The sequence below is a fragment of the Rhinatrema bivittatum genome, chromosome 1, assembly GCF_901001135.1.
Source record: "Rhinatrema bivittatum chromosome 1, aRhiBiv1.1, whole genome shotgun sequence".
Taxonomy (NCBI): Eukaryota; Metazoa; Chordata; class Amphibia; order Gymnophiona; family Rhinatrematidae; genus Rhinatrema; species Rhinatrema bivittatum.
Genome location: NC_042615.1, coordinates 142,988,460 through 143,013,061, shown reverse-complemented (window position 1 = coordinate 143,013,061; position 24,602 = coordinate 142,988,460). Strand labels below are relative to the sequence as shown.

Below are 24,602 nucleotides of genomic sequence, written 5' to 3'. Positions count from 1 at the left end.
GGACCTGAGGTCCCTGAACAAATTCATCAAAAGAGAAATGTTCAAGATGGTTTACTTGGGCACCCTGATCCCCTTCTTTCAAAAAGGGGACTGGCTATGCTCCTGGAACTAAAAGATCCTTGCACTCACATCAAAATCTTCCCAAGACTCCAGAAGTTTCAGATTTGTGGTGGGGAAGCAGCACTTCCAGTATCACATTCTGCCATTTGGACTCTTGTTGTAAAAGGTGCTATTACAAAGGAAACAAATCTGTATGTTAGGAAAGTAAACAAGAGTAAGAAGAAAAAGAAACTGATCTGATTCTCAAAGGAGGTAGCTGAAAAATTTAAGGCAAAAAGAACAGCATTCAAAAAGTATAAAGGATCCCAAAAAAAGGAACACAAGGAAGAATATCTGTTAAAACTGAGGGAGACTAAGAAAGAAATTAGGAAAGCAAAAGTTCAAGCAGAAGAATTGCCAAACATTTTTCAGATATATTAGGGAAAGAAGGGGAGGCCTAAAGTGGTATTTTGAAATTGAAAGGTGATGAGGAGCACTGTGTGGAGAGAGTTGAAGAAATGGCAGAAATATTAAACATTTACTTCAGTTTGATCTTCACTAAAGAAAACCCTGGAGAAGGACTGTTGCTGGTTGCAAATGATACTAAGATCTGTAACAGAGTGGACTCACCATAAGAAATAGAGAGAATGAAACATGATTTAAGATAGCTTGAAGAGTGGTCAAAGATTTGGCAGCTGGGATTCAATGCCAAGAAGTGCAGATTCATGTATCTGGGGTGCAGTAATCCAAAAGAGCTGTATGTGTTGGGGGTGAAAGACTGTTGTGCACGGACCAAGAAAGGGACCTTGGGGTAATAATGTCTGGCCATCTGAAGACAGCAAAGCAATTTGATAAGGCAGTAGCTAAAGCCAGAACAATACTGGTCTGCATAGAGAGAGGAATTACTAATAAGAAAAGGGGGGTAAAAATCCCCTTGTAGAGGTCCTTGGTGAGGCCTCACCTGGAGTACTGTGCTCAGTTCTGGAGACCGTATCTCAAAAGGGATAAAAACAGGTTGGAGATGGTCCAGAGAAGGGTGACCAAAATGGCATGAGATCTCCATCAAATGACTTATAGGGAGAGGCTAAAGGACCTTAAAATGTATACCCTGGAAGAGAGGAGATGCAGGGGAGATATGAGAGAGACCTTCAGATGCCTGAAAGATTTTAATAATGCATGAACTTCGAACCTTTTCTGTTGAAAAGGAAACAGTAGAACTAGGGGACATGAAATGAAACTTCAGGGAGGATGACTCAGAACCAACATCAGGAAATATTTCTTCATAGAGAGGATGGTGGATATTTGGAATGCCCTTCTAGAAGAGGTGGTGAAGACAAAAAAAGTCAAAGAATTCAAAGGGGCATAGGATAAACACTGTATATCCTCAAAAGCTAGAGGACAGAAATGAAAAAAGAGTGCATGGAGGTAAGCCTGCTCAGTGCAACAGATACTACCCTTAACAGAAGCATAGGGATTACTATCCTCAACCAACAAGCCTTGATACTTTTGACTCAACTGCAACATCACTCTCTGCTTTGACAGTGGGGGGGGGGGGGGGGGGGGTTTAAAAAAGGGGAATTGGATTCAGATGGCAATAAACATGGGCCCTGACTTTTACAGTCTGGGGGTACTGACATGCAGCTCCATTTAAGATAGCGACTTTTTCCGAAAAAAATTGTGAAGTAATAAAATTCTATAAAGGGACTATTTTAATTATATCATCACGCTTTCACAAGTAGCATGAGACACGTTATTACTATGTAATAATCAAAAGTAAAAAATAAGAGACAAGGGTGACTGGATGGACCATTTGGTCCTTTTCTTCTGACATTACTATGTTACTGTCAGCTTCACATGTCTTTATGAAATGCCTAGCCATGGTGGTGTGCACTTTCGCAGACACGGAGTTCACATTTTCCTGTATCTGGATGATTGGCTGATCAAGAGCACCTCTCAGGCGGAGACTGACGAGTCCATGAGGTTGGCCACCCAAGTGCTGGAGACACTAGGGTTCATTGTCAACTATCCCAGCTCCAATCTCAGCCCGTCACCACATTGGACTTCATTGGAGCCCTGCTAGATACGGTTTAGGCCAAGGTCTTCCTGTTCCAGCAACGGGTCATCAAACTGATGACCATCGCAGCAGAGATTCAACAGAGCAAGTAGCTGTCAGCATGGCACATGTTGACGCTATTGGGCCATATGGCCACAACAGTACATGTCACTCCCTTGGCACGTTTCCACATGTAAAAAGCCCAATGGACTGGCTTCTTAAAATTCAAGTTGCTCATATGTGGCCCACATACGTATGTATGGGGTCATTTTTATGCAAGCAATGCTTTTAAAATCTACCTCTGTGGGCTTTCAGGCATCAGCTGTCGAACAAAATTGTTCTGATACAGGCTGACAACCAAGTGGCAATGTGGTATGTCAACAAGCAGGGAGATACTGGATCATACTCCTGCATCAGGAAGCAGTCCAGATCTGGTTGTAGGCCCTCTCCCATGGGATGGTGCTTAGGGCCATGTACCAGGCCAGAATGGGGAATGTAATAGTGGATAGACTAAGTCATGCCTTCAAACCCCAGGATTGGTCTATGGACCATGGGGTCGTGAATTAAATCTTTCGCCTCTGGGGAAGCCCGGATGTGGATCTCTTCACAGCACCTTGGAACAGGAAGGTTCCTCGGTACTGCTTCCTGTATGGACACACGGCAACCAGCCTCAGATGCCTTCACCTGCCATTGGGGCGAGGGTCTCCTGTATGCCTATCCTCCAGCTCCACTGGTAGTGAAGACTCTCTTGAAGGTTAGCAATGACATAGGGACTATAATCCTCATAGATCTTTATCTATTGGAAGTTCTATACTTTGGAATAATTTGCCTGATGATATTCGTGGTTTAACTGATTTTAAACTATTTCAAAAGGCCATAAAAACATTTTTATTTACTGAGGCATTTAAAAATTGTTAATTTGAATTTAGATTGTGATATATATTGTTTTATATTTTTTATCTTTTATGTGGTAATGATATTTTGCACTTTCTGTAATCTGCTTAGCATGATAGTTATCAATATAAGCTGAATATAAATCATATAAATAAATAATAAATAATAAAAATTAGCCCTTTATTGGCCGAAACAGGTTTGGTTTTCACTCCTCAGGGAGATGTCCATCCAGAAACCGATCAAACTGGGAACTTCCCCAGATTTCATCATTCAGGATCGAGACCGGTTGTGCCATCCTAAACTCCAGGCCCTGTCACTGACAGCCTGGATGTTGAAAGGTTGATATTGAAATCACTTGATCTCCTGGAAGATGTATCTTGGGTCCTAGTGGCCTCCAGAAAGCCTTCCACTAGAAAGTCCTATAGACTGAATGGAGGAGATTTTCAGTGTGGTGTGAGCAGAAAGCCCTAGATCCTTTCTCCTCCTCCCCACAAAAACTGTTTGACTACCTTCTACACCTATTGGAAGCTGGTTTGAAGACCAACTCTGTTAGAGTTCATCTAAGTGTGGCTGGCACATAGCACCGTAGTGTAGAAGGAACACCCATCTCTGTACAGCCTATAGTTGTACATTTCATGAGGGGCCTGCTTTAGTTGAAGCTTCCCCTAAGGCTGGCACTAAGTGGTATTACTATCTTCTTTCTAAGGTTGTGTCTCCATTTTGTATTCTGTATCTCTGTGTGTGACCTTAAAGTTTTCAGGCTTCAAGTTAGGAGGAAGGGAGGGCTATGTGGGAACTGTAGGGTGTGAAGGGGGGCTATGGGGAAGCTGTGAAGGGAAGGGGGAGCTGTGGGAGAGATTGTGAATGGAAGGCTATGGGCTTTGAGCTGTGAAGGAGGGCTATTAAGGGAACAGGAGCTACCTAACAGCCCAGAATCTTGTCTTTATGCTTTAAGCAGTACAGTGCCTCCATTCTCATTGCTGGCAAAATATTCAGTACTGTACAACAAGTTAATAACTTTTTCTTTCTCTCTCTGTAATATCCTCCTTCTCCATTAATTTATCTGCACCATCTTGTAGGTACCAACCTCTGATCATACTAGGGGCACAAAGGTAGTGGTGGTGGGGTGCTGTGAAGCAAAAGCATGCATACTTGAACTGTAACTTATTATAAACAAATCAAAACTGTTTTTTCTCTCTCATAAGGGAGTAAATTAACTCTTTGTGTGTTCCATCAAGAGGACTTCTGGAAAACCTATCCCTACTACCTAACACAAGAACCTATAGTAAACATGCCATACCATAACACCCTAACTGCCAGACTCAAACAGTAACAACCTTACCTATGAAAAGGCAAATCTACATATATTAAACCAGGGCATAAAACACCAATACACTTCCTATTAGGAAAATAGAACAAGTCAGGCTGCTATAGATCCCACACATGCAGCACACAGACAGATCCTCACCAAATACAGAATAAGAACATAAGAAAATGCCATACTGGGTCAGACCAAGGGTCCACAAGCCCAGCATCCTGTTTCCAACAGTGGCCAATCCAGGCCATAAGAACCTGGCAAGTACCCAAAAACTAAGTCTATTCCATGTAACCATTGCTAATGGCAGTGGCTATTCTCTAAGTGAACTTAATAGCAGGTAATGGACTTCTCCTCCAAGAACTTATCCAATCCTTTTTTAAACACAGCTATACTAACTGCACGAACCACATTCTCTGGCATCAAATTCCAGAGTTTAATTGTGCGTTGAGTAAAAAAGAACTTTCTATAAATAGAAATACAAAAAAAGAACTTTCTATAAATAGAAATACAAATGTGTAGACAAAACCTGAACTGAAAACTGCAAGAAGCCAGACTGTGTATGCAGTGTAACAGTGGAAAAATAGAAACATTGCCATTCCTCATAAAACATCAAATAACATCAAGAAATCTAAAACATCAATCATATCAGTAAAAACATACTAATAAAAAATAAATATTTCAAAGCATCTGATGAATAGAATAACATCCAATGATTAAAAACTCACAACAATTTTTTAAAATTTACCAAATATCAACAAAATATTTTAAAATTAATAATTAAAACTATTATTAATTTAAAAATCCTTTGCTTTCCACACCTGGGAACTTTTGATTTCTAGTCACCCTAAAATGTCTTGAATTTTTGGGATGTGGCAGGGTACACATTCTCCTCTCTCTGTCATATACATACATTCTATAACACATAAATGTTCATTCTCTCACACACACACTCTCTCTTTCCCATGAACACATACACTCTTACACACACACTCTTTCTTTCTCATACACACATTACTCACACATACACATACTCTCACACACACTCTCCCTCTCTCACACAAATGCTCTCATACAGCTTCCTTTCTTTTTTTTCTCTCTCTCTCTCTCTCTCACACACAGACTTTCACTCTCAACAGCTCTCTTACACACACATACAGGCTCTCACTACAACACCCCCTCTCATATACACATGCTCCCTTTTTCTCACATACATATGCTTCTTCTCTCTTGTACACACATTCTAACACGCTTCCTCTCTCATACACACATGCCCTCTTTCATACACATGCTCGCTCTCTCATTTACACCTGCTTTCTCTTTATCTCTTTCATACACACATGCTCTCTCTCACATACACACACACATACACATATACACAAATTTTCTCACGTTCTTTTCCTGGAGTCTGCGAAGGAAGAAACACAGATTTGAATCTTTATTTAAACAGTTTTGGAAACCACCATAGGTGGCAGTAGTGAATAGTAGATGTTGAGCCCAGCTGGGCGAGTATCCCACAGGACACTGGAACAGCGAATCCTCTGCTTGGCTGTGCTGTAGTGGAAAGAGACTGAGAGTTATGAGTACACAGTGAGAAACATAGAGTCCCAGGTAGAATAGGAGAACCTCCGAGACAGAGAGAGCAGGCCCTCGAGGAGCAAATACCTGATCCTTTAGAGTAGAGAGACTCAGTGGTAATGTACTCACACAGCGATTCCACTAGACGAGAGGTCTGGCACTGGAACAGAGAGCAGGCCCTCGAGGAGCGAGTACCTGGTTCCAGGGAAGCAGTACTGTGGAATAGATGGTAGTTGTACTCACAGATGGAAACTGTTAGTAAAGGTTTTCAAGTAGGAAGGGTTGTAGATGCAGGCAGCGACTCAGGGAACATGGGCCCTCGAAGAGCGAGTACCGGTTTCCTGATAGCACCTGAAAGAAGCAGAAGAGGCCCCCGAGGAGCGGTCAACCCATTAGCAATAAGAGTTCCAGATAACGCTGGAGTAGCAGAGCAGCTTCGGTAAGGAGAGCGAATCCCATTCATAGAATTCTGGGGGAGTTGCTAACTCGATTAGCTAGCAAAAGTAGTAGGCTTAAATATCCGGGCAGCGTGACGTCATCTCAGGGAGACGCCCCTGAGGTTCGCGCCAACGAGGAAATAAAGATGAGGGTGGCGTGCACGCGCACACCCTATGGTACCTTGGAGGAGCTTGGCGGGAAGCAGCACCAAAGCCGGTCCAGGGACGCCGGAGAGGTTGGCAGACAGACATCGCGGCAGCCAGTAGTCCGAGGTGAGCAGGAGGAGCCGCAAAAAGTGAGGTAGACGGGTGAAGCCGTTGCAGACCGGTCGCAACAGTACCCCTTTCAAAGGGCGGACTCCAACTCTTGTACCAGATCTTGGTTTCCAAGGATGCATCTGGTGAAACTGATGAAGCATCTCTTTATCTAGGATATTAGCCATCGGCTCCCAAGAATTTTCTTCGGGGCCGTAACCTTCCCAACACAGAAGGTATTCCCAAGTCTTGCCATGTCTTCTTACATCTAGAATGGCTTCGACCTTGTATTCTAGGTCGTCTTCTGCATTGATAGAAGATGATTCAGGAGACTTGGATGAGAACTCACTGAGAATGAGTGGTTTCAGAAGTGAAACGTGGAATGTGTTGTGGATTTTCAATCCAAGCGGTAGCTTCAGACTGTATGTAATGTTGCCAAGACGTCGGAGGATTGGAAACGGTCCAACGTAGCGAGGAGCAAATCGAGAGGAGGGTAACTTTAGTCTCAGATGTTTGATAACCAGACTTTCTCACCAGGTGAAACACAGGCGCTTTAGAATGGTGAGCATTGTAGGACTTCTTTGCTCAATCACCCACTTTAATTAGCAACATAAGAACATAAGAAAATGCCATACTGGGTCAGACCAAGGGTCCATCAAGCCCAGCATCCTGTTTCCAACAGTGGCCAATCCAGGCCATAAGAACGTGGCAAGTACCCAAAAACTAAGTCTATTCCATTGCTAATGGCAGTGGCTATTCTCTAAGGGGCGGATTTTAAGAGCCCTGCTCGCCTAAATCCGCCCAAATCCGGGCGGATTTAGGCGAGCAGGGCCCTGCGCGCCGGTAAGCCTATTTTACATAGGCCTACCGGTGCGCGCAGAGCCCCGGGACTCGCGTAAGTCCCGGGGTTCTCCGAGGGGGGCGTGTCGGGGGCGGTCCCGGTCGCCTGGAGCGCAAACAAAAGTAGGCCTATTCGCGGAGTATGAAAATCCGCCCCTAAATGAACTTAATAGCAGGTAATGGACTTCTCCTCCAAGAACTTATCCAATCCTTTTTTAAACACCGCTATACTAACTGCACTAACCACATCCTCTGGAAACAAATTCCAGAGTTTAATTGTGCGTTGAGTAAAAAAGAACTTTCTCCGATTAGTTTTAAATGTGCCCCATGCTAACTTCATGGAGTGCCCCCTAGTCTTTCTACTATCCGAAAGAGTAAATAACCGATTCACATCTACCTGTTCTAGACCTCTCATAATTTTAAACATCTCTATCATATCCCACCTCAGCCATCTCTTCTCCAAGCTGAAAAGTCCTAATCTCTTTAGTCTTTCCTCATAGGGGAGCTATTCCATTCCCCTTATCATTTTGGTAGCCCTTCTCTGTACCTTCTCCATCGCAATTATATCTTTTTTTGAGATGCAGCAACCAGAATTGTACACAGTATTCAAGTGCGGTCTCACCATGGAGCAATACAGAGGCATTATGACATTTTCCGTTTTATTCACCATTCCCTTTCTAATAATTCCCAACATTCTGTTTGCTTTTTTGACTGCCGCAGCACACTGAACCGACAATTTCAATGTGTTATCCACTATGACGCCTAGATCTCTTTCTTGGGTTGTAGCACCTAATGTGGAACCCAACATTGTGTAATTATAGCATGGGTTATTTTTCAATATATGCATCACCTTGCACTTATCCACATTAAATTTCATCTGCCATTTGGATGCCCAATTTTCCAGTCTCACAAGGTCTTCCTGCAATTTATCACAATCTCCTTGTGATTTAACTACTCTGAAAAATTTTGTTTCATCTGCAAATTTGATTATCTCACTCGTCATATTTCTTTCCAGATCATTTATAAATATATTGAAAAGTAAGGGTCCCAATACAGATCCCTGAGGCACTCCACTGTCCACTCTCTTCCACTGAGTCCATGGTTGATGGATATTATTAGCAGTGGATTGAGCTGCTGGGAAAGACACCGAGAGTTTCAGTGGAAGTGGCGGTGAAGGTAAACGTCCATATACCACTTCAATAGGTGTTGATCCAGTGGATGATGCTGGATGTGAATTAATGGCGAATTCAGCGCATGGTAACAGTTCAGCCCAGTTATTCTGATGGCCTGAATGAACTGTTTCAGGGTCCTATTCATCCTTTCAGTTTGGCCATTAGATTGTGGATGATAGGCAGATGTATAATCCAGAGAGATGTCAAATAGCTTGCACAAAGCCTTCCAGAATCTTGCCATGAATTGAGATCCTCTATCCGAGACTATGTCTTCAGTAGGCCGTGAAGGCGAAAGATGTGTGCGATGAAGAGCTTTGCAAGCTCCAAGGCTGAGGGTAAGCCAGGCAGCGCCACGAAATGAGCCATTTTGCTGAAAAGGTGACCCAGATGGTATTCATTCCTCCAGAAAGAAGTAGATCATCTACAAAGTCAGTAGCGATGTGAGTCCATGGCTGTTCCAGAGCTGGCAGCAGTTGTAGCAATCCCCAAGGCTGATCAGAAGTAGGCTTATGTTTGGCACAATTGGAGCATGACGTTACACAGGAAAATGTGTCTTCCTTAATAGTAGGCCACCAATAGTACTTCTGTAATTTCAGCAGGGTACGGCATTGACCAGGATGGCCAGCCAGCTTGGAATCATGAGCCCAGTATAGAATTTTCTTTCTGAGGTGTTTTGGCACAATAGTTTTACCGGCAGGCACAGAATGGGTAGCCGCCAAGATGACTTTCTTCAGGTCAATGATGTGCTGAGGTTCTTCAGGAACATCCTCAGAGAGGAATGAGCATGATAGGGCATCAGCTCTGGTATTCTTGTCTCTGGGGTGATATTTGAGCATGAAGTCAAAGCGATTAAAAAACAAGGACCATCTGGCTTGTCTGTGGTTAAGACGTTGCGCATGATGGAGATACTCTAGATTCTTGTGGTCCGTGAATACGGTAATTTGATATTGGGTGCCTTCGAGCCAAGGCCGGTATTCCTCCTATGCCAGTTTAATAGCCAGGAGCTCTTTATCTCTGATCCCATAGTTCTTCTCTCCAGGAGAAAAGCGTCACGAGAAGAAAGAGCAGGGATGTAAGACCTTAGAATCTCCGGTTTGGCTTAACACCACCCCTACTCCAACATCTGAAGCGTCAACCTCCACGATGAAGGGTCTATTGGGGTCCGGGTGAAGTAGACATGGCTCAATGGAAAAGGCAGTCTTTAATTCCTCGAATGTGGAAATGACCTCTGCAGTCTTTAATTCCTCGAATGCGGAAATGGCCTCTGCAGACCATTTAGAAGTGTTGGCCCCTTTCCTTGTCATTTTAGAGCACAGTTAAAGAAGAGTAGTTCTTTATAAAGCTTCTATAGTAATTTGTGAACCCCAAAAATCATCTCAGGGCCTTCAGACTGGTAGGTTGAGACCAATTCTTGATACTCTCTCATTTATGGGGATCCATCCGGAAACCTTGTTTTGATACGATATAGCCAAGGAAAGGCACAGAATCTTTATGAAATTCGCACTTTAACAGCTTGGCATAGAGGCAGTGTTCTCGAAGTCTCAGTAATACTTGCTTGACATCTGCTAGATGAGTAGGCATATCCTGTGAAAATATCAGGATGTCATCTAGATAAACAATGACAGTTTTGTACAGCAGGTCCCGCAGAATGTCATTCATCATGTTCTGAAACACAGTGGGAGCGTTGCACAGGCCAAAGGGCATTACCAAATATCCGCTTCTGATAACTCAGAGCAACTGGTGCCTGCGCCACCTCAATCTCCAAGCCTTGTCGCTGATGGCCTGGATGTTGAAAGGTTAATACTTCAACCCCTTAATCTTTCAGAGTCAGTATTCCGAGACCTGGTAGCTTCACGAAAGCCTTCCACGAGACGCTCTTATCATTCCAAGTGGAAAAGGTTTACGGTCTGATGCAGGTCTATGTCCATAGATCCCTTCACTTGTTCTACTGTGAAGTTTCTGGACTATCTCTGGCATCTGTCAGAATCGGGTCTGAAAAATTCCTCTATAAGAGTGCATGTCAGTGTGGTAGCCGCCTTCCACAACGGAATAGGAGATGTCTCTATTTCAACACAGCTCTTAGTCACACACTTCAAGAGAGGTTTGCTCCACCTGAAACCTCCATTGTGCCCTCCGGTTCCTGCTTGGAACCTTAACATGGTCTTAGGGCAGCTCATGAACCTCCATTTGAGTCTCTCCACTCCTATGAGCTCTGCTATCTCACCTGGAAAGTAATTTTTCTTCTCGCTATAACATCCACTCGTAGAGTTAGTGAATTACAGGCATTAGTCACCTACCCGCCTTACACTAAAATTCTACATGACAGAGTGTTCCTCTGTACACCCTACGTTTTTACCAAAGGTAGTGTCGGAATTTCATCTTAATGAATCCATCATCTTATCTACTTTCTTCCCAAGGCCCCATTCAAACCCAGGAGAAAAGGCTCTACACTCCCTGGAATGCAAACGTGCCCTTGCCTTTTATCTAGAGCGCACGTCAGCCCACAGAAAGTCCACTTAATTATTTTTTCTTTCAATAACATCAAATTGGGAAATCTAGTGGGAAAACAGACCCTTTCCTCCTGGTTGGCAGACTGTATATCCTTTTGCTACCAGCAAGCAGGCATTCCGCTACAAGACCATGTGACTGCACACTCTGTTAGGGCCGTGGTAACCTCTGTGGCTCACCTTCGGTTGGTGCCACTTGTTGATATTTGTAAGGCTGCAACCTGGAGTTCTCTCCATACCTTCGCAGCCCATTATTGCTTAGATAAGGCTGGCCGGCAAGATTCCGTTTTTGGCCAGTCTGTTCTACGCAACTTATTCTCAGCTTAACTACCCAACATCCTACCAGCGGCCCGTTCAGGGTTTTCAGGATGCCCTCTTACCCAAATTCACCCCTGTTGTTGTGCCTGTTGCACGTCTTTGGGTACATTTGGTGCATTGCTCGGGCATCCTCAGCTCACTACTCACCCAGATGTGAGGACTACCATCCTGCTTGTCCTGTGAGAAAGCAGAGTTGCTTACCTGTAACAGGTGTTCTCACAGGACAGCAGGATGTTAGTCCTCACAAAATCCATCTGCCACCCTGCGGAGTTGGGTTCGCTTGCAATTTATTATATTTTTTCGCACGTACTTTTTACTATATACGAGACTGAAGGGGGACCCCTGCTGGATGCAGGGTTAGTACCATGCTGGGCATGCCCAGTAGGTGCCAGTCAAAGTTCTAGAAACTTTGACAAAAGTGTTCCGTGATTGGGCTCCATCCTGATGATGTCACCCATATGTGAGGACTAACATCCTGCTGTCCTGTGAGAACACCTGTCACAGGTAAGCAACTCTGCTTTCTTATGAAACTTGTGCTCCACTCCCCCAAAAGAAATAATCTCTATGAAATCAAAAGATGTAATTTCATAAAATTTCTTAATTCTCCTAGTCACCTTCTTTTCTTACCAATGCTATCCATTCCATCAATTTGAGACTATACTACAGAGCATTTTCTACATTTCAAAATTCAAGTGATGTCTGATGTGTTGGCCGTCAGGATTTGGAAGATAAACGACATGACATAAATAAAGAATTTGTTGGAGCCTACATGCAACCTAAGGAGTTTATTCTATTCTCAGTTGTCTGCTTTTGTAGTAGAGGTTTGCATAATAATCTTTTTTTTATTGTAGTGGAGCCCTGGAGGGAATAAAAGCAGAAGTTCAAGCCCTATGCGCTCTCGCTCTGCAAGTCCTAGTCGAAACTTGGTAGGTTGTGTTTTTATTTGTTTTCTTAACATGAATCCAGATATTTGGGGGCAAGACTTGTGGTTCCACGAGTCTTCAACTATGCAAACTGTTAGGCTTAGTTCCCAGCCCAGGTAGCAATTATTTCAAAAAGAAAAGGCCAACACAGATTGCCACCCTCCCCATGGCAGGCCAAGTGGCTGAGTTGGTGTGTGCTGTACAGTATCATGTAAAATTTTCCCCAGTTTGATCCACAGTTCAGGTCTTCTGTTTTCTGAATCAGCCGGGACATGGGGGATGATTTTGAGGCAGTATTCTTAGCCTTGGGAAAGGGAGTTTTGGTCAATGCTTAAAAATAAAAGGGCAAATGGGTGGGTCACCAGAAAACGTAAGGATCTGTCCTTAAAATATTTAAAAATCCAAATCTTATTCATTCATTTCCAAAAAGTGAGAAGTCGTAAATGTAAACAGAAAGAGTCCTGATGCATGGCCCTGGACCCAGGAACATCACTGCAATAACTGGACTAAACATAAGTTGGGGAGGGATATGAATTTCCCCAGAGGTTGGGAATAAAGGCTTATGGTGCCAGCTCCCAGCTATGGATCCAATTGAGCTGGGAGTACAGAATCAAGAAGCAGAAGGAAACCGCCAAAACAAAAAAGGGTACCCCCCTTCTCTGATAGGTTTTATTTTTGGATACATACAACTATAATTATCCAAGATACTCAATAGGAAACCAATGTCCCTTCACGTCAATTGATCTACAACTATAATTATCCAAGATACTCAATAGGAAACCAATGTCCCTTCATGTCAGTTGATCTGGAAAGCTGATGTATAACAATATTTGTACATAGTTTGTATGTTGGTTCAATGAAAAGTCTCTCAACCTGCAAAGAATCCAGTATTTTTCCAGGATCAATAGGGCTGCCGAGAACCCTGCACTACTAACAGTAAACCAACAAGTAACAAGAACACCACCTAATGGAGAGAGATGCTTTTAAGTAAGCAGTCTCAGGAAGTCAATGACAACAGTTTTTAATAAGGCTTAGAAAAGAATGTAGAGGTCCATATTCAGCTGCTGTGAGACTCAACTAGTAAGCCGGAAAAACATATCTGACTAATTTATCCTATATATTCAGTGGCGTGGCCTTACCACTGAATATATCCATCTGTCTTAAAGACAGCTTGATAAGTTTAACCGGCTAACTTTAGGACAGGTTTATGGGCTGACCAGAGTTAGCCGGATAAATTATCCGGCTAACTCTGAATATTGGAGTTAGCCGGATAACTTATCTGGCTATGCCAGCTCCTCCAAGTTATACCTCCGGAACACCTCTGACTTATCTAGCAAAAATTTAGCTGAATAAAAAGATATCCAGTTAGAATTTAGCCAGATAAGCGTCCAAATATTCTTTTAGCTGGATATCGTCTGAGTTATACAGCTAAATGCTCCTGAATATGAATCTCCCATTCTTTTATTGTTACAGGCTGTGCAGCTTTAAACAAGTAACTCTTTGTTAGCCCTGTTCTGTGAATACCACTCTTATCTATGTTATGATCTCAAAGTGTCAATTTATCCTGCACATATTCACAATCTGAAAAAGGTAGGTGTCAGGTCTGAGGTTTCTCCAAATGCTGCAATATCCATTTTAAAGTGTGAGCTAATGTTATTAATCTGTGCATGCAATAATAAACATGTAAATCCAATGACTGTGGAGGGAGCAGCCTGCCTCGTCATTCACTGGTGGATAGCTGGTGCTGTACACTATTATGTGATGCTGGAAAAGATGTTTTTGTGTGTGAATTCTCAATGAATCTTTAGGGGGCAAGTTTCAATCTGTTTGTTTTGGGATAATGTCTGCAGGTACTTTGTACCCAGCTAACACATTGCCCAATCTTCAAAACAAAAGCACAAACGTGTTTTTTGTTTTTAAACTTACGGTGGGTTCATTTGCACCTGCTTTTTCTGCGAGTACTTTTTTTTTTTAAACAAGGAAAATAATGCACGTAGATTTGATAATAAATGCAGTGAAGACTTGTTATTTTCCTCCCTGACCTAAATGTGGCTAAAAGTACACCTGTGGTGGGAACAACATGCATAGTTTTAACTGCATTGAGTGAGGGCACTTCTCAGACAGCCAATATGTACCCCAAAAAAGCTATTTACATGTGTAAATGGCTTTAAAAATTATCTTCCCCATGTGTCATTATCATCCATTTGCAGGTAAACAGATTAAAGATTAATCTTCCAGTTAATAATTGCAGCAAACATAAGAAAAAGTCTCCATTTTTCTTATGTTTAAGTTTCCTATTGAACAATACAACAATGAGAACAAGTGCATGTTAACACGTGTATATGACATAATACCCTAACCTTTGCATGGAGACTACAAGATACAAAATATACGAATATGGCGGTAGTTATCAACTGTCTTTAGATGGATAATATTTGAAACAGTTTATTCCTTTTCTCGGCTGCTACATTTTCAAATTTCTCCATTGATAAAGCAGGCATGAGTTAGTTAAGAACATAAGAACATAAAAAAATGCCATACTGGGTCAGACCAAGGGTCCATCAAGCCCAGCATCCTGTTTCCAACAGTGGCCAATCCAGGCCACAAGAACCTGGCAAGTACCCAAAAACTAAGTCTATTCCATGTAACCATTGCTAATGGCAGTGGCTATTCTCTAAGTGAACTTAATAGCAGGTATTGGACTTCTCCTCCAAGAACTTATCCAATCCTTTTTTAAACACAGCTATACTAACTGCAGTAACCACATTCTCTGGCAACAAATTCCAGAGTTCAATTGTGCGTTGAGTAAAAAAGAACTTTCTCCGATTAGTTTAAATGTGCCCCATGCTAACTTCATGGAGTGCCCCCTAGTCTTTCTACTATCCGAAAGAGTAAATAACCGATTCACATCTACCCGTTCTAGACCTCTCATGATTTTAAACACCTCTATCATATCCCCCTCAGTCGTCTCTTCTCCAAGCTGAAAAGTCCTAACCTCTTTAGTCTTTCCTCATAGGGGAGTTGTTCCATTCCCCTTATCATTTTGGTAGCCCTTCTCTGTACCTTCCTCCATCGCAATTATATCTTTTTTGAGATGCGGCGACCAGAATGTACACAGTATTCAAGGTGCGGTCTCACCATGGAGCGATACAGAGGCATTATGACATTTTCCGTTTTATTCATCATTCCTTTTCTAATAATTCCCAACATTCTGTTTGCTTTTTTGACTGCCGCAGCACACTGCACCGACGATTTCAATGTGTTATCCACTATGACGCCTAGATCTCTTTCTTGGGTTGTAGCACCTAATATGGAACCCAACATTGTGTAATTATAGCATGGGTTATTTTTCCCTATATGCATCACCTTGCACTTATCCACATTAAATTTCATCTGCCATTTGGATGCCCAATTTTCCAGTCTCACAAGGTCTTCCTGCAATTTATCACAATCTGCTTGTGATTTAACTACTCTGAACAATTTTGTGTCATCTGCAAATTTGATTATCTCACTCGTCGTATTTCTTTCCAGATCATTATAAATATATTGAACAGTAAGGGTCCCAATACAGATCCCTGAGGCACTCCACTGTCCACTCCCTTCCACTGAGAAAATTGTCCATTTAATCCTACTCTGTTTCCTGTCTTTTAGCCAGTTTGCAATCCACGAAAGGACATCGCCACCTATCCCATAACTTTTTACTTTTCCTAGAAGCCTCTCATGAGGAACTTTGTCAAACGCCTTCTGAAAATCCAAGTATACTATATCTACCGGTTCACCTTTATCCACATGTTTATTAACTCCTTCAAAAAAGTGAAGCAGATTTGTGAGGCAAGACTTGCCCTGGGTAAAGCCATGCTGACTTTGTTCCATTAAACCATGTCTTTCTATATGTTCTGTGATTTTGATGTTTAGAACACTTTCCACTATTTTTCCTGGCACTGAAGTCAGGCTAACCGGTCTGTAGTTTCCCGGATCGCCCCTGGAGCCCTTTTTAAATATTGGGGTTACATTTGCTATCCTCCAGTCTTCAGGTACAATGGATGATTTTAATGATAAGTTACAAATTTTTACTAATAGGTCTGAAATTTCATTTTTTAGTTCCTTCAGAACTCTGGGGTGTATACCATCCGGTCCAGGTGATTTACTACTCTTCAGTTTGTCAATCAGGCCTACCACATCTTCTAGGTTCACCGTGATTTGATTCAGTCCATCTGAATCATTACCCATGAAAACCTTCTCCATTACGGGTACCTCCCCAACATCCTCTTCAGTAAACACCGAAGCAAAGAAATCATTTAATCTTTCCGCGATGGCCTTATCTTCTCTAAGTGTCCCTTTAACCCCTCGATCATCTAACGGTCCAACTGACTCCCTCACAGGCTTTCTGCTTCGGATATATTATTATGAGTGGGTAACTTCAGCCAATAGAGCCACCATGGACCCAGCTTTCAGAGCTCAGGAAAGACACTACTGAGAATTTGCAGGAGTTCCTGCATGCCGCATGCTGCCTCGTGAGCCCCTCGGTCTTTCTTCATCTGAGCCACCGTACAAACATTTCCCAGTCTTTCTCTTGAGATTTTGCCTTAGCAGCATTTCAAACAGCACTTTCATAAAAAAATATGAAATATAGAGGTAATGTCGATGGTGAAGCCCAAGGCCAAGAAACTTGCATTTGTGGGCACTGGATATTGATCATAGATACGTACGCCATCTGCTACTGAGGCTTGGGCCCAGAGCATGACTCTGCCAATTGTTATAGTTTTGGTCGTGTGTGCTGCAGACTGCAGCAGTACTGCGCCTGGAATGTGGAGGCTTTAAGGAAGGAGCCAACGGATAAGAAGCCCTTAGCTCACATGCAGGCTCCAACAAATTCTTTATTTGTATCAGTCTTCTAAATCCTAATGCCCAAATCCCAAACATCACTTGAACTTTGACATATAATCAATGCTCTTCAGTATTGTTGCACATTCATGGAATGGAGAGCATAGTTAAGAAAAGCAGCTGACAAGGGGACTTAGGAAATTTTATGAAATCACATCTTTTGATTTCATGGAGATTATTTAGAGGGCCCAGCAGTTTCAAAAGAATGTAAGAAATGCCATGCTGGGTCAGATCAAGGTCCATATAGTTCAGCAAATCTTGTCTGTCTGCAAAACAAGCCCTCTTGTAGGTGGACTTTACCCCTTGCTATAAGTATCCTCTTGAAAGGAATCTGTTTGTCAGAATAGCAGCTTGATGTTGAAAATCTTGCATGTCAGAATAGAATCCATGAATCCTTAAAAACTGACTCTATGACAGACCTAATTTAAAAGCTCTGTGATGAATATGAAAACAGAGAAGATTGTTCCACTTCATAGGTTTGTGGTAAAAGGATTTCTCAATTGTCATATGCAATAAAAAAGTTTGCCAAGGACACAGAGGACAACATAGACAGTGTATTTCTTATGAATAATAGGCTTTATTTCTTATGCGCACAAGGAAGTCAGTAGTCTAAAGGACTGACTTAATTTGTGATTGAAAAGACTGTCCTTAAGTACAGTTTGCATAGCAATTAAAAACAGCACTTCTTTGATTTAGGGTCACGAGGATCACAGAGAAACATTTGTTTAGACATTTGCTACTTCAAGCATTTCCCCAGCGCCCTGAGAAACTAACTAACCTTGAAGATATCTACATTTTCCAGTTCTTTTCCTGGGAACATGCAACTTCAAAAGATACATCCTTTCTTTTATTTATCAAGAGAAAGAGAGACATAAAAGCAGACTATCTTGATTTACAAGTCAGCAGTGCCCCCTGGACCTCAGATGGTGCATCTGTATTGAACAGATGACCCCAATATTTCTTTATTATCGCAGTCCCTCCTTTTTGTCCAGGGGCATGCTGCTTGCCTTAAAAATTAGTTATACTTTCACCCATAGTGCATAATCTGCTAAACTCTTCATCCGGAGATGCGTTCTGTGGCACTGCAAGTGTTGTAGAGACCAGTATTTTAGGAATGCTTTTCTTGCATAACATAACAATACATTAAACAGATACACATAAAATTAGAAGGAACACTATAATAGTTATAAAAAGCATCAATATTCTTTTACCCAAAGTCCTAGCACCCCGCCTAAGCCAAAAACATCCCAGGAGGGGTTGTCTGTATCAGCATAGTGAGAAAGGTGGGTCAGCAGATTATCTATAGCTTGTATGTGATTTCTAATACTACCATCAACAAGAAGAATTCATAAATTGACAAACCCCTTTGTCAGCAAGCAACATGTCTAGCACCATACGATTATCTAAAACTACTTCTTTAAGAGACTTGATCTCTAATTGCATTAGTCCTATAATCTTTGTTGTCTTGTTCAATATGACTTTCACAGTGGCAGAAAGATTTTTTAAAGCATTTTCAAGTTCAAAAACTCTTAAACCAGGAAAAACAGTCCTCAAAATATAATGAAAGGATCACAGTCCATCTAGAAATCGAATAGGTGACCTGCGCCTTTTCTTAGGGGCAAATCAGTTCTGACGATGTTTGTTGAAAGAAAACAATGGTACAATGTATCCAAAAGAAAACTGAGCAGTAATATTGAGGAAATAGTCTTTACTGCTCCCCACAGTGCAAAGAACCATAGTCCTGAAGTACTATAAACTGATAGTCTGCCGTCATTCACTTTTACCTCAGAGGTGGTGAAGTAGATTTGTGATATGTTCCTTCCAGTTACAACAGGAAGGCCCAGCACAGAGCAGCCTTGCTCTTCAATATAAGCCTTGGCAAACAGAATCATGGGTAAAGGGGTGTACTCATCATGAATATAGTTCCCAGTACACCTGAAGTTGCATCCATAACCAGTAGGACAGGTTCCTTGAATCCTTTTCTCAGCTTCCATAGGGCACAGCTGGCGTATTGCATAGACTGACTGGCTGCTCTTGCTATGGTCACAATGAGGTAGAGTCCTGTTAAAGCATGGAGGATGCTTATAGTCCACGTAGTATGAAGGATGTGCCCCGGGGAGAGCCGCCATCTTGTTGTAAACCTTATATAGGTGAGCAGTCATGTTTAGTTCATGGTCAAAACATTCATGCACAAAGTTCCATCGTGCGGACAGACAGACGATATTTCACCACACAATAGTAAACCTTTTGTAGGTGACGGTCATCATATCGGTGCAGTTTGCCCAGAGAAGCAAAAGCAGGGTCATGTCCGTTCCAGTAGCCTCGTGAGAGAGTTCTATGTCCCGGAGCTTCCTGCTGTTGTAGTACTGTAAGCCTTTTTACAGTGAGAAAGATGTACCCAAGTAGGGTGTCCTTCCAATTTTACTGCAGAATGTGACATTAAAAATACCTGATAAAGTCCTCTCCACCTGGGAGCCAAGGAGTTCTTTCGCCGAAAAATCTTCAAAAAAAAAACAAAGTTCCCTGGTTTTCACACTCTCAGTGTACACTCACTCTCAGTGTACACTGGAGGAAAAGATACTCGTACTTTCTGCCAGTGTGAAGTCAAAACTTTCTGCAACATAAACAAATAATGGTTAAGATATACCTCTTGTGAAAATATAAGAGCAGTGAAGGGTTTTAGCATTAGACCAATAGCCATTGGTCATCCAGTGACTATCTCAAATGGGGTAAGCCCTGTCTTGGAATGGGGTGATGCCCACAAAGCCATTAGAGCTAAATGGAGAGCTTGTAGCCAGGTTAAGTGCGCTGCAGCCATGATAATGCCCAGCTTAGTTTTTAGCTTGCCATTGAAGTTTTCTATAAGGGCAGAGGCTTGAGGTCTGTAAGATGTGTGAAACCTGAGAGGAGATGCCTAACACCTTGCTTAAGGATACAACTATGTCATTTACAAAATGTGTCCCCTGATTGCTATCAATTGACTCTGGAATCCCATATCTTGGAATAAATTCCCTTAGTAAAATCTTGACTACAGAGATTGCATCAGCTCTTAGTACTGGAAAAGCTTCCTCTTATCCTGAGAAGCTGCAAAACATTGTTAGTACATACTTGTAAGTTTGGCATTGGGGTAATTCAATAAAGTCAACCTGGATCTGCAAGAAAGGGCCCAGGGAGCGCCTTTAGGTGTGCAGGAGTGACAATCAAGCCCTTGGAGGCCTTGTACAAGTTACATTGCATACACTGAGAACATATGGTATTAGCCAGAGCCCTGACTGCTGAAACTAATCCCCACCAGTGGTGAAAGGACATGCCTATTAGTGCGGTAGGAGCTGCATGAGATGCCTGGTGAAGGGAGAGTAGGATATGGGGCAGTATGTGCCGGGGGGCCACTACTTCGCCATTCGCCATTTGGGCCAAACCATATTTGATCTTGTCCCTGATTGTGGATTGTGGCCCCTCCTTTTGCCCACAATTTCCAGTCGTCTTTATCCTGTGCCTGCCACTGTATCAAATTTTTAATAGTAAAATCTTGGTTTTCCTTATGAGGAGTGGGAGTTAATAAAAGGCATCTTGCAACTCCTACTGTACTGTTGGTCAGGGCTGCATTCTTTGCTGCTTTATCTTGTCAAGTTTATTTTCTTTTACTACTGCCAGCCCGAGAGGCAACAAGATAGCTTCCAGCAAAGCTTTAACAAAGGACCACTCCCAATCATTCTCCCATCCGCTGCCAAAAACTCTCTCACCTTCCACAATGCCCCACAAGTGAGACACAATCCCCCTCCCCCCACCGGACACACACACATAGCACATTCAATCTGCAGCGAGCCTGCACTATCATGGAGAGTAAACTGCGTCAGCATTAGAGAGAGAGGGATATCTTTTAAGCCTTCCCGGGGTTGTAATTCACATTCCATTAACATTGCACAATCATGGTCTGGAACATCTAAATCAATTATTTCTGGTAACAAGGTAGCAGGGGTGAGAGCGAACAGAGATTATATTCCTTGATTGTAAAAGGAGTTCATACTTTATCATGCGTTCCAGAAACATAACATAATATCTTATTTTAATTGACACATTTGAAATTTACCTTTTAATATTTTAAGACCTAATGAATGCAGAAAACATTTTTCTACTCCAATATGGCTTATGCAAAACTGGGTGAGACAATACAAAAGAACATTAACAAAGTAAGGTATCTTAACCTTCTGGGATAACTGTCAGTGCTATAAACTATAAATGTTGAAAGTCATGGTTAATTCTGAATCCTTTTTTTTTTTTTTTTGTATGATTGACTCTAATTACAGACACTACATTACCATGCTATAGTTAATTCTTCTAATGCTACCTTAGTTAGGAGTTTATTAAATCTTCACCTCCTTTACTCTTTTCTATAATGACAAATATTAAGAAACATTTCTAACCTGGTCACAAAGAAAAAGGTGTCTGTAAGTTTTTGGAACCCATATGCTGGTACATGGGTTGTGCACTACTCATATAGTGTTTATTAATAGATGAAAATATATGTATATATATATAATGTGAAGCAGTGAAAACTGTCAGGGGAACTAGAGCATCATTCATAAATTCTGCTCCCTGTGCAGACATTTGTGATGGTAGTGAGAACTGTTTACCTCTAAGTAGCAGCAAAGCAATCCTGGGTTTGATTTTGTACAGGATTAATCTGTAAATCAAAAACCTCTGCCTATTAGGGGTTAAAACAATTAAAATCCCTGGTACATGTGTTTACAATTCACAGATAGCAGCTACATATATCACAATCCCTAATTAATAATTTAAAAATCCAAATGAACCAGAGAAATGTTTTAGGGGTTAAATTGTTACACTGAGAAGCAGCCACTGTCCATCCCATAAATCAATCTTATAACTTAAATCAACAAGAACCAAACTAGATGCTTTCAATACAAAATGCATAAATGGTTATTATACTCAACGAAGTTAGCATGTTACACTGGAAACCCGTTATATTTGTAAAGCCTGTAGCCATTTTATGTTCTACTGTTTAACCTGTTATATGTAAAGCCTGTTGCTAATTTATTGTTTCACTGTGAACCGAGGTGATGTATGATTATACGTACCGCGGTATATAAGAATCTATAAATAAATAAATAAATAAATAAAATGCAATATACCTCCTATGCCTATTGTATGGTCTTTTTAAGTTTATTGTTTACAAACTCAATAGCTTATTATCTTTTAACCACATGTTAGCCAGCCAGAGAAGGCTGATGAAACCAATCTTTCTGAAAGAATTTACTGTGACCTTTCAAGTGCTGGAATTGCCATAATAGTTGTAATGCATTACAGCAAAAATCAGACATAAATAAAAACCCAGACTGGCACTGTTGTTAAATTTTCCTTGTATAGTTTTTTTTTTTTTTTTCCAGTACACATTTATTAACAAATATACAGATAAATACTTCACAATCACTTTTAATAAGTTCTCCTTAAGTAAAAATAGTCTGCAATAGGCGTTTCCAAAGTAGATAAAAAGAAATAGTGCATTTGACCAAAAAGAAATCTTTCAAACCAATCTACCATAGCAGAGATTTGAAGTTTGGTTAATAGGCAGTTCTCAAAAATAGCCTGCATCATAAGGCACTGTTTCACAAATACTCCATGTATGCAAGTGTTCCCAAGAAATCAAGGTTCTTTTTGCTATCCCCTTTTTTTTTTTTTTGCTGTAAATCTAGGGATTTTACTTCCCTATAGTTCACCGGGCCTGGTATTTTTATCCAGAAGCCTAGCGCCCTGTCTGTTAGCAGCTGGCTTGTCTTTTTCTTAAGTTGCCGCTGGAGCCCTGCGCCCTTATCCGTTAAGCAGCAGGCTGCCACTACCCAGTGCCCTATCAATTAAGGGGTAGATTTTCAAACCGCGCGATTTGGCGTACTTTTGCTGGCGCATCAGGCGCCAGCAAAAGTACGCGGGATTTTAGTAGATACGCGCGTAGCCGCTAAAATCCTGGATTGGCGCGCGCAAGACTATCAATTCCGTATAGCCGGCGCGCGCTGAGCCGCGCAGCCTACCCCCGTTCCCTCCGAGGCCACTCCGAAATCGGAGCGGCCTCGGAGGGAACATTCTTTTGCCTTCCCCTCATCTTCCCCTCCCTTCCCCTCCCTTCCCCTACCTAACCCACCCGCCCAGCCCTGTCTAACCCCCCCCCCCCCCTTACCTTTGTCGGGGGATTTACGCCTCCCGGAGGGAGACGTAAATCCCCGTGCGCCAGCGGGGCCGCTAGCGCGCCGGGACGCGACCTGGGGGCGGGCCCGGAGGGCGCGGCCACGCCCCCAGACCGCCCCTGGAACGCTCCCGACACGCCCCGAAAACACCGCACGGTTCGGGCCCGCCCCCCAACATGCCCCCGACACGCCCCCCTCAGAAAACCCCGGGACTTACGCGAGTCCCAGGGCTCTGCGCGCGCCGGTAGGCCTATGTAAAATAGGCTCATCGGCGCAGGGCCCTGCTCGCCTAAATCCGCCCGGATTTGGGCAGATTTAGGCGAGCAGGGCTCTTAAAATCCGCCCCTAAGCTACTGGCTTTTATCAGGTACCTTTGTAATACTGAACGCTTTGTTATTCATAGGAACACACAAGTCACTTAATAGTGCAAAAATAATGAGTAAACACATTTCCCTTAAAGGTCTCAATGTTAGTGCAATACAAATGGTACAGCACAAAAAAACAAAGAGAAAAAGATTAAAAATACCTTAAGGGATCCTGTGTCCTGTATTCTGTTCAAATCAAGAGAGGGAATGGCTGTGCGTGACCTGTCCTAGGCGTCCTCTTCCCCGGCTCAGGCCAGGCCAGCATTCCCTTCTTTGATTCCCGGCCAATGCACCATCTGCAATAAAAAAGTTTTGCCAAGGACACAGAGGACAGAATCCAGTATAAAACCCTCACCCTCATGCACAAAAAAATAAACAACAACAATATGAACTGGCCAAACAACGGAATACAACCTTACCCTACTCAAAGAACTCTCAGATCCACCAACACTGGCCTCCTAGCCGTACCCAATCTCAAATCTGCACACCTCAACGTCACCCGCAAACGAGCCATAACAATAGCGGGCCCCACCTTATGGAACTCCCTCCCCACCTGTCTCAGAAATGAACCTTCATTGCAAGTCTTCAAAAAACACCTCAAAACATGGCTGTTCCTAAAAGCTTTCCCACCTGACACGTAACCTGCCCAAATGCAACTGCAACACACCACGCCCCCTACACAAGCATCTCGCACTACCATCTTCCCTCCCTTGCACCACCTTCCTCCCACCTATCCCCCCCCCCTCCCCCCTTTCAACCCTCCTTGCCAACCTTAACCTTAATATATCCTCATCAACAAGTCATTTATGTACATATGTTATA

The 24,602-nt window shown here is 42.4% G+C and overlaps 1 protein-coding gene across 4 annotated transcripts in view; it reads left to right on the top strand.

The window, feature by feature from the left end:
* The window catches only part of SPATA18 (spermatogenesis associated 18), a 274,302-nt gene that overhangs the window by 202,689 nt on the left and 47,011 nt on the right, over positions 1 to 24,602 (top strand). For all 4 annotated transcript variants that reach the window (XM_029587820.1, XM_029587806.1, XM_029587829.1 and 1 more), the window contains one exon: positions 12,260 to 12,334. In XM_029587820.1, coding sequence (XP_029443680.1) covers positions 12,260 to 12,334 — 75 coding nt within the window. The remainder of the gene's footprint in view (positions 1 to 12,259; positions 12,335 to 24,602) is intronic.